Here is a 15,986-nt window from a genome sequence, read left to right as displayed (position 1 = left end):
AAAATCACCTAAATACAGACCATTTTCCTGGGTCCCATCACGCTGTTGTATTGTTTCTTCTGGTAAAGGAAGGTTCCTGAGTTGACTCAATGCTTTAGAGGCAGCATCATGTTTTGCAGCTTGTCCTGACATGCCTTCTCCTATGAACTCCCGCGAACCAACACGAAGTGATACATAGAACATTGGTGGATGGAAAGCAGCAGGTATTTTTCCATAATGATGAAATCTCTGTGAGCAAAAGAAAATGTATTTCTAGACAGTCTGTATTACCATGCATAAATTAAAACAAACACACACACAAAAGTTGCCAATGCTTGTGTATTTACTGGCCCTTGTCACCAAATTAAAATACTGAATTTCTAACACATGAATGCAAGTCATTAAAAAGAGTAAGTCATAAGTTGTTTTTAACTGCTTGCCCAGTTCACAACTGTCCACATTGTAACATACTGTAAGGAATAGATTTTGTACCATGACAAAAAGCATGTATGATGTTTTTAAAGCATCGCCGAACCTGACCAAAAGAGATGTTTATTCCAAGTTGCCATTTTTGTTGATGTCAATATGCGATAATCAAATCGTACTGCAATCTTCTGTAGTTACTAACTGGCAAAACTGGGAGCATCATCTACAAACTGTTATTAAACCTAGAAAGGTCTGGCAACAGGCTACTGCAGTTGCATGTAAATTATTTTCCAGTCTTGATCCCTACATACTACCATTTATTTATGCATTTCAGAACTTCACTAGAGAAAATTCATTAAATTAATAACTGTCAAAGAGGTGTTATAAACATTTTTCAGTTTCTATGCTCATAGTTTTTATTGGTGTAATTTTAACCTCTTATCAAATGATGCCAAGAGATTCACCTCGTCTGCTCAATTCAAGCTATTCACAACTGTTTCTATATATGGCTGGAATACTCTGTAAAGATGTGCTTGTGCTGCATATCAAATGAGGAACACAGACACTAGGAAATCTGTATCAAAACACAAAAATCCTCGAATAAGGTCTCAACATTAATACAGCCTCGCATAATGCCCCTCTAATGTCCTATATAAAACATTCCACTGGTACTATAATATCCATTTGGCATGCAGTAATAAAATAATGTTGGTTTCAGTTTGCCCACAATAATTATTTTTGCATTAGATGCAAGTAATGAAGGCGAAGACATGCTTCAATGGCTGCCCTCTTTTGTTGTGTGTGTGTATATATATATATATATATATATATATATATATATATATATATATATATATATATATATATATATATATATATATATATATATATATATATAGTTGAAAGAAGTAAAGAAACAAAAACCAATTAATGTGGAATAAAAGAACTCATAACTTGCAGAAAGCGGATGTTGTTTTTCTTTAATGCGTAATTTTAAATGTAATAATGTTATATGATCAATGCCAAATTAATACAACAAAAAATAAAGTTGTGAGAGTCAATTTTATGTCTACATTGTTTATTCTCCTTTAAAGTCCAACTGTTGTTCTAGATCCATACGTCAGCCAGTGTCAGATAGTATAAAGTTGGCAACTATTGACATGAACTACAATCTTTAAATCAAAATCAATCTATTTTTGATTGTACAATACTGGTAGTAATATGTGTTAATAATTGCTGTGTGATTTCCATCTTAATCTTTTCTGTAATATACTGGAGGAAAAGAGAATACCCCAGGATAAAAAGAACAAAGAGAGAGCAGCATTAAAGGAAGAAAATCAATACAAACTCTAGTGAACAACAAAGCCAGACAATATTGCGCAAGTTCACAATTTTTAATCTGTTAGAAAAAGGCTTTCACCAGGCAATAGTTAGTTAGAAATTCAGTGTTAGTGTAGTTTGTGTGTTGATTATTTTTGTATATAGAATAAGTATCTGGAGCATCTGATATAATTTTCGTAGTTTGAAAGTGCTAGTAATGGCAGACGTATTGAGTGTTTGCAAGCAATGTTGAGTTTCCCAAGACTGTTTTATGTAAGCTGCTTGGGATTGGTTGTGAATAATTTTACATTACATGCAAATACTTAAATCATTGAGTTAGTTTACATTCATCATTTTACGTTCTTCATAATTTGTGTTAAGAATAATTTTATTTGGTGAATATGATCACCACAAAACAATTCTCTGCTTCACTGGTCCAATTACAGCTCATAAGACATAAGGTGTGATGACAGAGGTGATTGCAGTTTTCCAAAGGACCATGTGTGACAACATCGTTACACACAAATAAAAGATTATGCAGTTGTAGATGCAACTGCAATTACACAAGCTGATTTTGCACAAAATGTAGAAGCTTTATCCACTGATCAGGAAGATATGCTGCACAATTTTAATTTCAGCAACAGAAAAAAAGCTGGGACAATTAATCAACCGGTGCACACAACAAGACAAAATGAGGGAACACGTTTTTAGAAAGAACTTTTGAAAAACGTAGAAAGTTTGACGACTGATCAGCAAATAAACTTGAAAAGCTGAAAACGAGCCTTATTTCTTCTCTGAACAGCACAGCAAAGCTAGAGCATTTCACTGAAGAGAAGTTAACTGCACAGCTGACAAATGTCGAACTAGCACAAATTTTTATTGGTAAAGTTTCAAAGACCCAACGAAAGATGTAGAGTGAACTTCAAGTTGTTCAGATTGAAGTTAACTTTATAAAATTATGCACACGGGAATTTGACAAAAACAGTCAACAGAGCACCCATGATAAAGAAGGCCTGGGCTTGCAGAGTTATGTAAACACACAGCGCATGCAGCTTCTGCATTGAGCATGGGGAAAAGATTGATGAACATCTGGTAAATGAATCCTTGATGGAATTGATGCAGCACTAAAGGACTCTCCAGAGCCAAGTGCATAAAACGTATAAGTGGCCTGAAGGTGGAAAAATTCGACTTTTGCACATCTCACAATCTCATATATTGTCACTCAACAGAGGACTGCCTTTCTTTATGTTACTCATGATAGTTACTGTGCTGCATCAAATCCAGTAAAACACTGTACGAAATTTTAGAGTTTGCACAGGAAAAATTGCATTACATGAACTGTGTGTATGGTTAATTTTAGCTCATACAATGATGTGTAGATAAATACCAAAATTTCATTGTTAAGTTACTGATTTTTATATCTGGTGGATAATTGCATTTAGTGTAACCGGTTCTGTCCATGAGAACTTGCTGGCTGCTATTATATACTTATCATAAATTTTTAAGAAAAGCATAAAGCATCTTGTGTGTGTGTGTGTGTGTGTGTGTGTGTGTGTGTGTATTGGCGGGGGGGGGACAACAAAACAAGAGTGATATTTTTTCACATCTTACAGTAGGACGTCTTCACTTGATGAAAAAGAGAATTGATTTTCACTATATACCATAGCTGCTGCACTGCATCAAATTAAATCAAATACTGCATGAAATTTTAAAGAGTCTGCAGAAGTCAAAATGCATTGTGTAAACTTTGAATTTTAGCTCACACACTGCTCTGGACAAAATGGAGATAAGATACCAAAATTTTATTTAAAACTGGTAGCAGAATGATACCTCATTTTGTTCTCAAGTTATTGGTTTTTTGTATAATTTGCCCATTTCTGTCCATGGGCATCTGGAATCCTTTGGTCGTAACAATCATCACATAGCATGAACAGTTCCAGATATTGAACTGAGGTATCTTTTGCAAATGATAGCACATAAGGAGTATGTTGTATGATAAATACTCTACCCTTTTTTTATTCACCGAGTTATGGAAGTTATCTTGTCTGCAGTAGTGAGAGGTCACTGGAATGGGATGAGTAAAGACATCAACAGAGTTTCAGTAAAACCCAGGGATCGCATTTAAACACGTCATCAGCAGCTGGGCAGTGGCTGAGCATGACTAGTTAACTCTTCCACAGAAGTTAAAGGATTAAATCCTCACCAGGCCACAATAAAATTATAATAAAGTTGAAGTGCATGTGGTAAGTACAAAGTATGAGCTGTCACACATCGATGACATATACAGGGTGAGTCAAAAGCACTTTACTATTTTGAAATGATATAAAAATTTATTGAGATAACTTATATAATCGGTAAATGTGCCATTCTGTAACAAACAACCTCAATGGAGAGACGTCTACAGACGTTAAAGTAACCTCTGGCGTGCCACAGGGGAGTGTTATGGGACCATTGCTTTTCACAATATATATAAATGACTTAGTAGATAGTGTCGGAAGTTCCATGCGGCTTTTCGCGGATGATGCTGTAGTATACAGAGAAGTTGCTGCATTAGAAAATTGTAGCGAAATACAGGAAGATCTGCAGCGGATAGGCACTTGGTGCAGGGAGTGGCAACTGACCCTTAACATAGACAAATGTAATGTATTGCGAATACATAGAAAGAAGGATCCTTTATTGTATGATTATATGATAGCGGAACAAACACTGGTAGCAGTTACTTCTGTAAAATATCTGGGAGTATGCGTACGGAACGATTTGAAGTGGAATGATCATATAAAACTAATTGTTGGTAAGGCGGGTACCAGGTTGAGATTCATTGGGAGAGTGCTTAGAAAATGTAGTCCATCAACAAAGGAGGTGGCTTACAAAACACTCGTTCGACCTATACTTGAGTATTGCTCATCAGTGTGGGATCCGTACCAGGTCGGTTTGACGGAGGAGATAGAGAAGATCCAAAGAAGAGCGGCGCGTTTCGTCACTGGGTTATTTGGTAACCGTGATAGCGTTACGGAGATGTTTAATAAACTCAAGTGGCAGACTCTGCAAGAGAGGCGCTCTGCATCGCGGTGTAGCTTGCTCGCCAGGTTTCGAGAGGGTGCGTTTCTGGATGAGGTATCGAATATATTGCTTCCCCCTACTTATACTTCCCGAGGAGATCACGAATGTAAAATTAGAGAGATTAGAGCGCGCACGGAGGCTTTCAGACAGTCGTTCTTCCCGCGAACCATACGCGACTGGAACAGGAAAGGGAGGTAATGACAGTGGCACGTAAAGTGCCCTCCGCCACACACCGTTGGGTGGCTTGCGGAGTATCAATGTAGATGTAGATGAAGTCTGATTCACGTAGTGCATTAGTACTTCATTCTACCACCAGGAGCACCAGCGTAGTGCACAGTTAAATTGGCAAATTTCACTAGTGTGGAGCATGCTCAATGTGCAGTTTGGTTTCATGAAAACGAACTCGGCAACAACTGTTTGGCATAAATTTCACACGGAATATGCTAAAGAACCTCCAAGCAGGCCTACAATTTACTCTTGGCCCATGAATTTTGTTGAGATTGGGTTTTCACTGCTATATTGTAAATTACCACATCACCCACATGCTGATGATTATGCCAAACAAGTTACGGAGAGCTCTTCCACGTGTCAAGCATCTCGTGAGACAGGGATTCCACATAAGACTGGTGAATATACTGCATAGATTACAATTGAAATCATACAGATTCCTAATGGCGCAGCACGTTAGTGATGCAGATAAAATCTTGCTCATGGGGAATTCCGTGCGGAAATAATGTGTCGGACAGAGGACGGAGAGATGTTCCTGAACACAATAATGTTCAGTGATGAGTCAACATTTCATACCAGTGCAAGGTGAACACCCACAAATGTAAAATATGAGGGCAGCAAAAATCGACATGCATACCATGGGACATGTTCGTAACAGCCCCAAAGTTAATGTGTTTTGTGCCCTTAGCAAATTAAAAGTGCATGGCCCTTTCTTCTTCATGGAGAAAACTGTCACTGGTATTGTGTACTTGGATATGCTTGAAGAATTCTAAATTCCACAAATCAAAGAAGATGATTGAGGCAGGATAGCTTACTACTAGAAAGACGATGCACCGTATCATTTTTTCCTCAATAATCGCTTCCCAAATTGATGGATTGGTCGTAAAAGGACAATTGCATGGCCACTTCACTCCCCAGACTTCACACCACTCAATTTCTTTCTCTGGGGTTTCATTAAAGAGCATGTGTCTATTCCTCCCCTAACAAACAATTTAGCTGACCTGAAAAATTGAATGTATGCTGCTGTTAAACAAGTTATGCCTGATTTAATGCAACGAGTGTGGGAAGAAAATGATTACTGGTGGAATCTTTGCCACACCACTAATGGTAGTCACACTGAACCAAAATAACACTTGACACTTTCATGTGAAACTTGAGGTTGTTTGCTACAAAATGAAATACCTACCGGGAACACGTTTCATACATTTTGGTTGAAGGTTATGAATGTTTTTCATTTATCTAGGACTGATACATTTTCATCAGATAAATACCTCACAAATAAGAAATTATAAGTCATTAATCATCATGTGAAATTGTTTGAAATGATAAGGACAAAAACAGAAGTATGGCTGATTACATGTTACGAGAATTACTGTGCTGCATTAAGGTAAGTGATTAAAAAAACAAAAAATCTTCGACACATGAAATTAATCATTCAGATAACAAAAAGAAATATATACAGGGTGATTGTAATTGTTTTGCTACCTGAGCTAGCATAAATGGAAAATTATTTATCACGTGGGTACCCGACTTTATAGGAATGATGTTCAAACTGCTTCTCCAAAAATTGGCACGCTATGGTTTTCAAGGCAAATCTCTTAGCTGGATGTCATCATAATTGGCAAACAGAAAACAAAGAGTACTTATTAACATCAACGGCAAGAAATTTCTCTCTGTCTGGAAGCACACTGAATTAGGTGTCCCACAAGGTTCAATATTAGGGGCACTACTTTTTCTGCATTATATTAATGATATGCCATGTCAGGTCCAGTCTGATACTATCCACTATGCAGATGACTCAACAGCTGTAGTCTGTTGTAAAAATGAGGTAGACCTAATTCGTCATATTGAACAAACAGTTGGGGAAATGGAGGCATGGGTCAAAAACAATAACTTGACATTAAATTTTACAAAAACAGAACTTGTTCATTTCACCACAAAACAATCTGCACAGTCTATAAGTGAAATAAGTATACAGACAAAAAATTAGAGACTGACGACTGTGTCAAATTCCTTGGCGTATTAGTCAATAAAAACCTGTTATGGAGTCACCATGTGGACAACATACTGGGTCGACTGAATAGCTTTGTATATATTATGGATATCTTGTACAGTATTACTGATTTAGCTGTAAGAAAAACTGTATATAATGCATATTTTGTTTCAGTCATTAGGTATAGTATAATTTTCTGGGGGTCTGAAAAAACAAATTTACTTAGAGCTTTTAGACTACAAAAAAGAATCATCCGAGCATGGTGGGAGCAAAACCAAAGCAACATTTTAAACCTTTATATGTACAACTAGATCCAATGAGCATTCCAAACATATACATCTATGAAACTCTCACTTTCACGAAAAGAAACCCACAACTTTTTGAGGGCAACTTCTTCTTGCATCAATATGATACTAGATATAGAACGAGCTACATGTTACCTACCCACCGTTTAAAATCATATGAAAAAACCCCATACTATATGGGCATGAAATTTGTAAATAAAATATGGAAAGATATGGATGACCCAAATGTAAAAGGTACCGAAAGAGACCTGGAAAAATGTCTGAAAGATAAATGTTACTATAGTGTAGAAGATTTCGTGAATGGCAACAATGCATTATAATTGTAATTAAATACCTCTTTGAAGATGTTACACCATATATATTATTAGTTTATTGTCTATTTTTAGTATTATTATATGTAGTGTAAAACTGACAAGTCAACTATGTCACAATATTCGATTGTATAAGGCATGTTATCGTGAGTATCAAGATATTAAAGGAATACGGAGCGGTTCTCTTCCTGCACTGGGACCTCTGGTATCCCAGTCTCGCAATTTGTACAGTCCACCAGAAGGCAGGGACACAGACGACAGCCGCTAGGCGGTGCCCTTATAACCTGTGAGCGCTGCTGTCGACACCACAGCACTGGCGCAGGCCATGCCTGCTGCACCAGTCTATCGGCACTCATGGGGGCTCTATAGAGCTGGCAGCACAGGGGCTCAGAAGTCAACCATGTTCTGACAGCGCTCTGGTGCTGTATAATGTACACATTGTTGTCAGTTCCTGACCTCGCTGTGTATGGGCCCTCGATCTGGTTTACTCTTCAGACTTGTATACTGTCACACCCATTTGTTGTTGTTGTTGTTGTTGTTGCCTTCATTGTTGTCCATGGCTGTCTTTCTGTGGGTTTTTGCGACTCACAATCGACGCCCTCAGCCGCTCAGTGTGTGGCTCCCGATCATGTCGGATTCCGGTAACCAGAATTGGCGATGAGGCAAAAAGTTTATGGTGCTTTACAGACACGAAACTTGTACAGCTCATGGAACAGCAACAGCAAGAACTGCTCCTGCAGCAGCAATTGCAACAGCAGTTTCATCAGTAGTTCCAGCAGCAAATGGATCTTTCACATCAGGAAATTCAGCTGCTATCAGACCGATTACAGGCAAAAGGTTCACAACCCGTCCCAACTGTGGTCACCTCCCAGACAGAGTCCCACCCAACCAAATTTCCGCTGATTAACGATAACAAGGAGGACTGGGACATGTATTTTCAGCGGCTGAAAATGCACTTCGCTACTTTTCGGGTTTCTAATGATGCTCTACAACGGTCGTTTTTCCTTTCTTGGGCTTCCCCAAAGACTTTTTCTTACTTAAGAAGTTGGCTCCCCTTTAAAACCCAGTGTGCTCACTTTCGAGGAAATGTGTTTATAGTTGTCGACCTGTTATTCACAAAGGTTCCATGTGGTCACATTGCGCCTCGAGTTCCATCAGTGCCGTCAGCAAGCGGGACTTTCTTATTGACTGTGGGTGACAAATTTGCAAGGTCTAATCATTGCAATTTTATCTGTCGTGATCAGCTTGTGAAACCTCATATGCTGGTTCCCTGATTCGTGATGCAGTGGTCCAGCTGACTAACAACCCAGAAGTTCACACTGCAGCCTCAAGCTCGACAAACTTTCCTTGGACGTCACACTGAAAATCGCACACTCTTTCGGGATTGTGCAGGCAGCAAATGAACGTCTTATGGCCTGCTCCCAGATCACTGCAGTTCAATCACCACCGCGGGAATGAAATTCTCACCAGCCTTCTTCCCGATGGTGGCGTCGAGATTTGTCACTTTCAGACGTGTCAATGAACTATGAGCAGCCAGTCCAGCTGTGTCGGCACAACCAGCGGGGTCTGCCTTCTTGTCCTGACTGTTTTGTGAGGCACCAACGGGCAGACTGCCCTGATTGTTGGGCACATTGCACCCTTTGTGGCAAGAATGGACATCTCCATACTGTCTACCATTGGCCATCAGGTCAGTCTAACAACACTCCCAACTTGCATCACGGGATGGTACATGAACTTCAGGCCATCTTTCCCCAGGGCATTCCTTGAGGCTCCAATTTGTTTACTGATCTCATTATTGCTCATCAGGATGTTCGTTTCCGGGTTGATATGGGAGCAACAGTTTCCCTGGTCAATCTCCCGAAATACGCTCGTCTGGGTTACCCAGCATTGGCCCCACCCTGTCGCAAGCTAGTTGTGTATGGTGACAGCCCTATGCCACTCAGAGGTCATTTCACCACTACAGACTCATACAAGATGGTTATACAACTGCTAACACTGTATGTTGTCAACAGTCATTTTGCTGGCAATATTTTTGACTAGGATGCTTTCTTGCTGTTTGGGTTCTCCATCAGGGACAAAGTTTAGGTTGTCTCAGACACAGTCTCCTTCCACAAACTTGGTGACCTTTGTGCCTGTTTTGCATTTATCTTTGAGCCTGGCTTGAGGTGCACCATCAATTTTGAGGCCCGTATTTCTTTATGTCCAGATGCGATGCCCCATTTGTGCCATGCACGTCCTCTTCCAGTCTCCTTACGGAAGGATGTTAAGCTTGAACTCAATCGCCTTCGCCATACTGTGGTCATAAAACTGCTCAAAACTAGTCTTTGGGCTACAACCATGGTCTTAGTCCAGAAGCCAAATGGTTCCCTCCGGCTTTGTGGAGATTTTAGTCAACGATCAATGTCCAAGCTCTTGTGGAAACCTATCCTATGCCCCATCAAGAGGACCTCCTCTAAAAGTCTAAAAGGTTGTTGGAGGTGAACGTTTTTCTAAAATAGACCTTGCTGATGCTTGCTTACAGATTCCACTAGATGAGGAATCGTAACACATTGTTGTTGTCAATGTACTTTTTAACTTATACACATATAAGTATTTGCGTTTTGGGATCTCTTCTGCACTAGTGATCTTTCAGAGATACCTGCAACAGTTAACTATATCCATCCCAGTTTGTACTAATTCCCTGGATGACTTCACTGTTACGTGTACTATGTGCCAAGACTACCTGCACAACTTACATATCCTCTTTACTATGCTACGTGATGCAGAGCTCAAGTGCCATCTGCAGAAATACCAGTTTTTACAGGAACAAGTCGACTACCTGGGCCACTTGCTGTTTCTGGTACTGACACGCTCTTGCATCCCCAAAACCTCCAGGAGTTGCAGGTTTTTTTTTTTTTTTTTTTTTTTTTTGGGGGGGGGGATTGAATTATTATTCTAAGTTCCTTCTGAGAACAGCACACATTATGCATCCCATCAATCAGTTGGAGAAGAAAGGCGTTCCATTTAAGTGGTCGGCGGCCTGCGAGAAAGCCTTCACAATGCTGGAGCACATGTTATGTTCTGCACCCAGCCTTACCTCCTTTTCCCCATTACGCACCCTCGTTCTAGCTGCAGATGCTTCTCCCTATGGCATCAGTGCAGTGCTGGAACACCATAATGATGATGGTACGGAGCAACACATCACCTATGTATCCAAAACACTGACACCCGCCCAATGCAATTACTCCCAGATCGGGAAAGAGGCATTGGTAATCATCTTTGCCATGAAGAAATTCCATAAGTACCTATTTGGGTTCCAGTTTACACTCTCTACATGCCATAAACTGCTCATAGCACTCTTTGGATCACAATCTCCGCTTCTAGATCGGATGGTCCAGAGACTCCAGCATTGGGGTTCTTTTCCTTAGGTCCTACATTTACACTATCAAGTACAGACCTACTGCACAACATGCAAATGCGGATGCTCTCTCACTTTTTGCCTTCTGGACCAGACCCAGTGTTTGACCAACTGGATCTCTCCTGTTTTCACATCGATGTGGAAGGATAACACATCTTGGATGGGTTTCCCATTAGCACTACACAACCCCTGTTGGACACGCAACCATGAACCTATCCTGCAGTATGTCATATGCTATGTCCTTCATGGATGGCATACTTATTTTTCGAAGTCAGCTGCTCCCGAACTCTGGGTCTGGGCTCAACTCTCTCATCACTTGTCTGTCGTCTCCAATGTGCTCCAGCTGGATGCGGATCTTGTCATCCCAACTACCTTAAGCACTCCCATCTTGGAATTCCTCCATCGCAGACACTGGGGTATGTCTTGGATGATAGCCCATGACAGGCAACATGTCTACTGGCCACAACTGATCAAGGACATGGAGGCTACGGTGCACCGCTGTTCTGCCTGTGCTCAACATCAGGCTACTCCACCCCAGTCTTTCGCCCTCTGGCCTACTGCCCGTCTCCTTGGGATCGCATTCATCTAGATTTTGCTGGCCCCTTTCTCGGCTCGTTGTGCCTTATTGTCATGGGTGCTTGTTCAAGCTACCCCTACATGGATAGCATGGCGCCCACCACCACAGCAGCGATGCTCAATGCCCTTCTGCAAATTCTCGCCATTGAAGGGCTTCCCCATAATATCATCACTGACAATGGGCCCACCACCACAGCATCGATACTCAATGCCCTTCTGCAAATTCTTGCCATTGAAGGGCTTCCCCACAATATCATCACTGACAATGGGCCCCATTCACTGCGTGCGGGCCATGTCTGCTGCAGCAGCCTATTGGCACTCACGGGGGCACTATAAAGCTGGCAGCACAGTGGCTCACAAGTGAGTCATGTTTCGACAGCACTCTTGTATTGTATATTGTATGCATCATGGTCGGTTCCTGATTTCCCTACACCTAGGCTCTTGATCTGGTTTACTCTTCAAACTTGTATATTGCCATATCTGTCTGTGGTTGTGGTTGCTGTTGTTATTGCCTTCATTGTTGTCCATAGCTGTCATTCTGTGGGTTTTCGCGAATCACCATCGACGCCCTCAACCCGTCAGCTAGTGGCTCCCGACTGTGTGCAATTCTGGTTACTAGAGTGTCGAAGAACATAACCGAGAAGTTCGAATTAACTGGCGATTTGGGAATTGCTCCAGAGAGACGCCAACTGTACCACAACATGTTGGAGAAGCTGCTGTTGCCAAGGCTGAGAATGTCGAATACAATGCGAGATCTTCAAGCAGTGCACAAGATGTGTCACAACAGCTGAACATTCCATGATCCACCAGTCAGAAAGTGCTGCAAACAACTGTGAAACAGTATCTGTGCAAATTTCCAGGCTGCTGTGAATGCAGATGGTCATCACACTGATAAATGTTTGTAACCTGGAATGTAAACATGGTATGCAATTAACAGATGTTAGCCTGTTATTTGGAATTAAAATATGTTTCTCTGTCAACTGTTTATTCACTATTTCTCCTCTGCACATCTTTATAAATGTTTCCACAGAGTTTCATCATTCTGCAACCACTAGCTTCTCATGGGGGCCCTCATAGGTAGCAGAAATTTAATTATAACCACCTTGTACATGAAAAATAGTTAAAATAAAAACCAGGAAAACACATTAAGGAATATAAGCACTTGTTTATCAAAGAAACATCCACAAACTAAATGACAACAGTCAGGTAGCCAGCATTTTCACTTCCTTGATGTATCTCAAAAGATTGGCAACGATAGTTCAAAGAATAAAGTAATAGAATATATGCTCTAAAATGAATGAAGAATGTAACTCCCTCAAAACTAAAAACTCACACAGAGAAGACTATTTCTCACATCGTCATCATCATCATCATCATCATCATCTTGAACTCTTTCCAGCCCCAGGTTGAGTCTGTCTACAACATAAGCCTCACAATCTAGTCCCGTTTTCCCACTATCTGTCTGTGTTCACTCTTGTTCAGTTTTCATCTACTCTTTGGTCATTTCCTTCGCATTTGATGTATCTTCTTGGGAAACCTCTTGTTTTCCATTCTCTTTAAGTGCCCATACCATCTTAGGCTTTATGTTTCTATCCTGCTCTGCAAGCGTTTCTCTTTCACCATTTCCCTTGCCCTTTCATTCCTCATCATGTATCTCCTTGTTACTCCTATCCTACCTCTGAGGAACTTCATTTCACATGCCTGTACTCTGTTTACATCTCTTTCGTTCATTGCTGATGTTTCAGATGCACAAGTCAGTACTGGGATGTAGTAACTTCTATATATTACTTATTTGATTTTTTGTGGGACATCTTTGTTCTGAGCCGTCTCTTAACACTTTGCAGGAATGCTTCTGCCTGTCTGCCATATTCATTAATCTCTTTATCATTTCTTCCAGTTTCCTCTATCAGACTTCCAAAGTTCTTGACACTTTCCACCTTCTTCAATTGTTCAACTCCTACTCTTATTCTGCTAGTTGATCCCTCTTTCTTTCTAGTTGTTAACAGGATCTCACATTTATTTACATTAAATTTCATTCCACACTCTCTCACAGTTTCTTCCCAAGCATCTAGCTGTTACTGAATCTTCTCCTCCCTGTTTCCCCAGATTATCAAGTCACCTGTAAACACCATTGCTTTCGTCTTGTCCTCTCCAGTTTTTTCTGCCATCTTAGTCATTATCTCATCCAAGACATAATGAAGAGGAAATGGGACAATGCACTGCCTGTTTCACACCATTTGTTTGCTGGAACCAAACTGCCCTTTCACTTCCCACTTTCGCACAACTCGGACTTCTCAACACATCTCCTCTGCTCTGTTTGTGTCTATTTTTCCACTCTTTCTTTTCTAGTGTTTTTCAGACCTTTCTTATACAGATGCTATCAAATGCCTTTTCTACATTGACAAAGGCCATAACAAGGTCTTCCCAACTTTCTAGAAGGTGCTGGAAAAAATTATGTATTCAAGAATCATAACACACCTATCTCAAAAAAGATACGTAGTCTCAATTTTTGATTTCAAAAGGGTCTCTCCAGAGAACACACTATTTTTCAGTTCACAAATCAGAATATAAAAAATTTAAATGACAAAATATTGCCAACTGGTATTTTCAGTGAATTGTCATCATAAGCATTTTTTTGTGCAGATACTTTGCTGGTAAATGGTTTTCACCCTATCCAACTAAAGAGACACTGAGTGTTGGATTAAAAACTTGGGGAATGTGCACAATGTAACATGTAACAGCATCTTCGGAGTGGGCAATAATCACTACAGCTGTACCACAGTAATCTTTTTTTCTTGTTATGTTAAATGATCTTCCACCCCCATATCCAAGAAGCAAAATAGTTCTCTTTGACAATTATGTAAGAATTATAATCAAAATTAAAGGATAATTTCATGACTTGTCAATTTAATATTACCGTTCTGGCAATTAGTAAACAGTTCTTTGCAAACAGACCGTCACCAAATTTAGATAAAACAATGTGCGCAATTCTGTCCTGCACAAGGCCTGAACTTACCATAAGATACAGTGCATGAAGGTAAATCAATAAATGAAATAGAATATTTTAGCTATTTATATTGAAAAGGACCACAACTTAAAGCCACTTTACAGAACTACTTCAATATCTAAGTTCTACAAGTATCAGATTTTGGAGATGAAAATGTCACAGATTCCTCTTCCATTTCCATTTGCTGGTGTCTTACACTATCATATCCTGGTGTAATTTGTCACTGAGGAAAGAAGTGAGTGTTTCACTTAAGTGTGTAATAGGAATATCAATTGTAGGCACTCAAAAACTCGTAACTCCACTTGCCTGTGAAACCTCATAATTCCTGTAACCAGTAACTCCATTACCAAAAATTTATATTTTATTGTTAGAAACAGTTTGTAGTTCTCCTTTAAAATTTAACAAAATGGGAGTTATGAGGTTTTCATTGTCTACCATTGATATGTAGAGTATCGTAGAAGCTGTTGTAGGCAGCTTTTCAAACAGTTGGAGATACTGACAACAGCCTCATTCTACATTACTCTCCAGTAAAGTTTGTTACAAAGAATCAATCTCAGTCCGAAAACAACAGTAGCATTCACAATGCAATTCTTGATAACATCCATCACTTGGCGTTGGTATGGCACAAAAGGGAGTGAGGTATTCAGTCTTAAAAAAATCATTGACAACCTACCCTATGGAAAGAATTCATTGGATAATAAAATGAAGTTTAAACACAAACTGGAATTATATCTGTTTGGAAACTTCTTAAAGCCCTCTGACAAATTTTTGAATGTGCACTAGTATGATGGTTTTTATAAGGCCCCCCCCCCCCCTCCCCCCCGATGGAAGGTGCCGAACTATCAACAAAGTGTCACAAGATATACATCTGGTGAAGGCACTGCCAGCAAGGAAATGACTCCAGTTGCAGCTGACCAGTTACTTGAGATCAGCTAGCCACCCTACATAAGCTCGACCAACCACGAGCTCGCTCTCATTCTTGTGTGAGTCAGTTGGTGCTATGTTCTAATGTAACCAACACCTTCCAAGACAATCAAGTTATAATTTATAGACTGTGTTACATAGCAAAGAGGACTATTCTCACTGTTGTGCCAAGTGATTACATCTATGTGTAAGACTGCTAGAGTTAAGTAATGCTTCGGTGGCTATGGACTGGTATTATTATTCAGCCAAGGGAACTAACTGTTGCTATTGTTTCCACTGTCTATCAAAACCACCATACTTGTGTTACTATACAGCCAATGACCTGTACTCAGCTTAACCTGCATACACAGCAAATTAAATGTGGGAAGCCTTCAGCTTTTGTGTGGCTCAGGACAATTACTTTACTCTATTGTGAACTTGAGGCCTTCTGTTCCATTAGAACACAGAATCACAAAAATTG

General features: G+C 39.9%; 1 protein-coding gene across 2 annotated transcripts in view; it reads right to left on the bottom strand.

Annotated features, from left to right (window-relative positions):
- The window catches only part of LOC124782548 (double-stranded RNA-binding protein Staufen homolog 2), a 257,615-nt gene that overhangs the window by 114,894 nt on the left and 126,735 nt on the right, over window positions 1–15,986 (bottom strand). For both annotated transcript variants that reach the window (XM_047253950.1, XM_047253949.1), the window contains exon 8: window positions 21–228. In XM_047253950.1, the coding sequence (XP_047109906.1) occupies window positions 21–228 (208 nt within the window). The remainder of the gene's footprint in view (window positions 1–20; window positions 229–15,986) is intronic.

Source organism: Schistocerca piceifrons, chromosome 1, assembly GCF_021461385.2.
Source record: "Schistocerca piceifrons isolate TAMUIC-IGC-003096 chromosome 1, iqSchPice1.1, whole genome shotgun sequence".
NCBI lineage: Eukaryota > Metazoa > Arthropoda > Insecta > Orthoptera > Acrididae > Schistocerca > Schistocerca piceifrons.
This window is presented reverse-complemented; position numbering and strand designations above follow the sequence as displayed.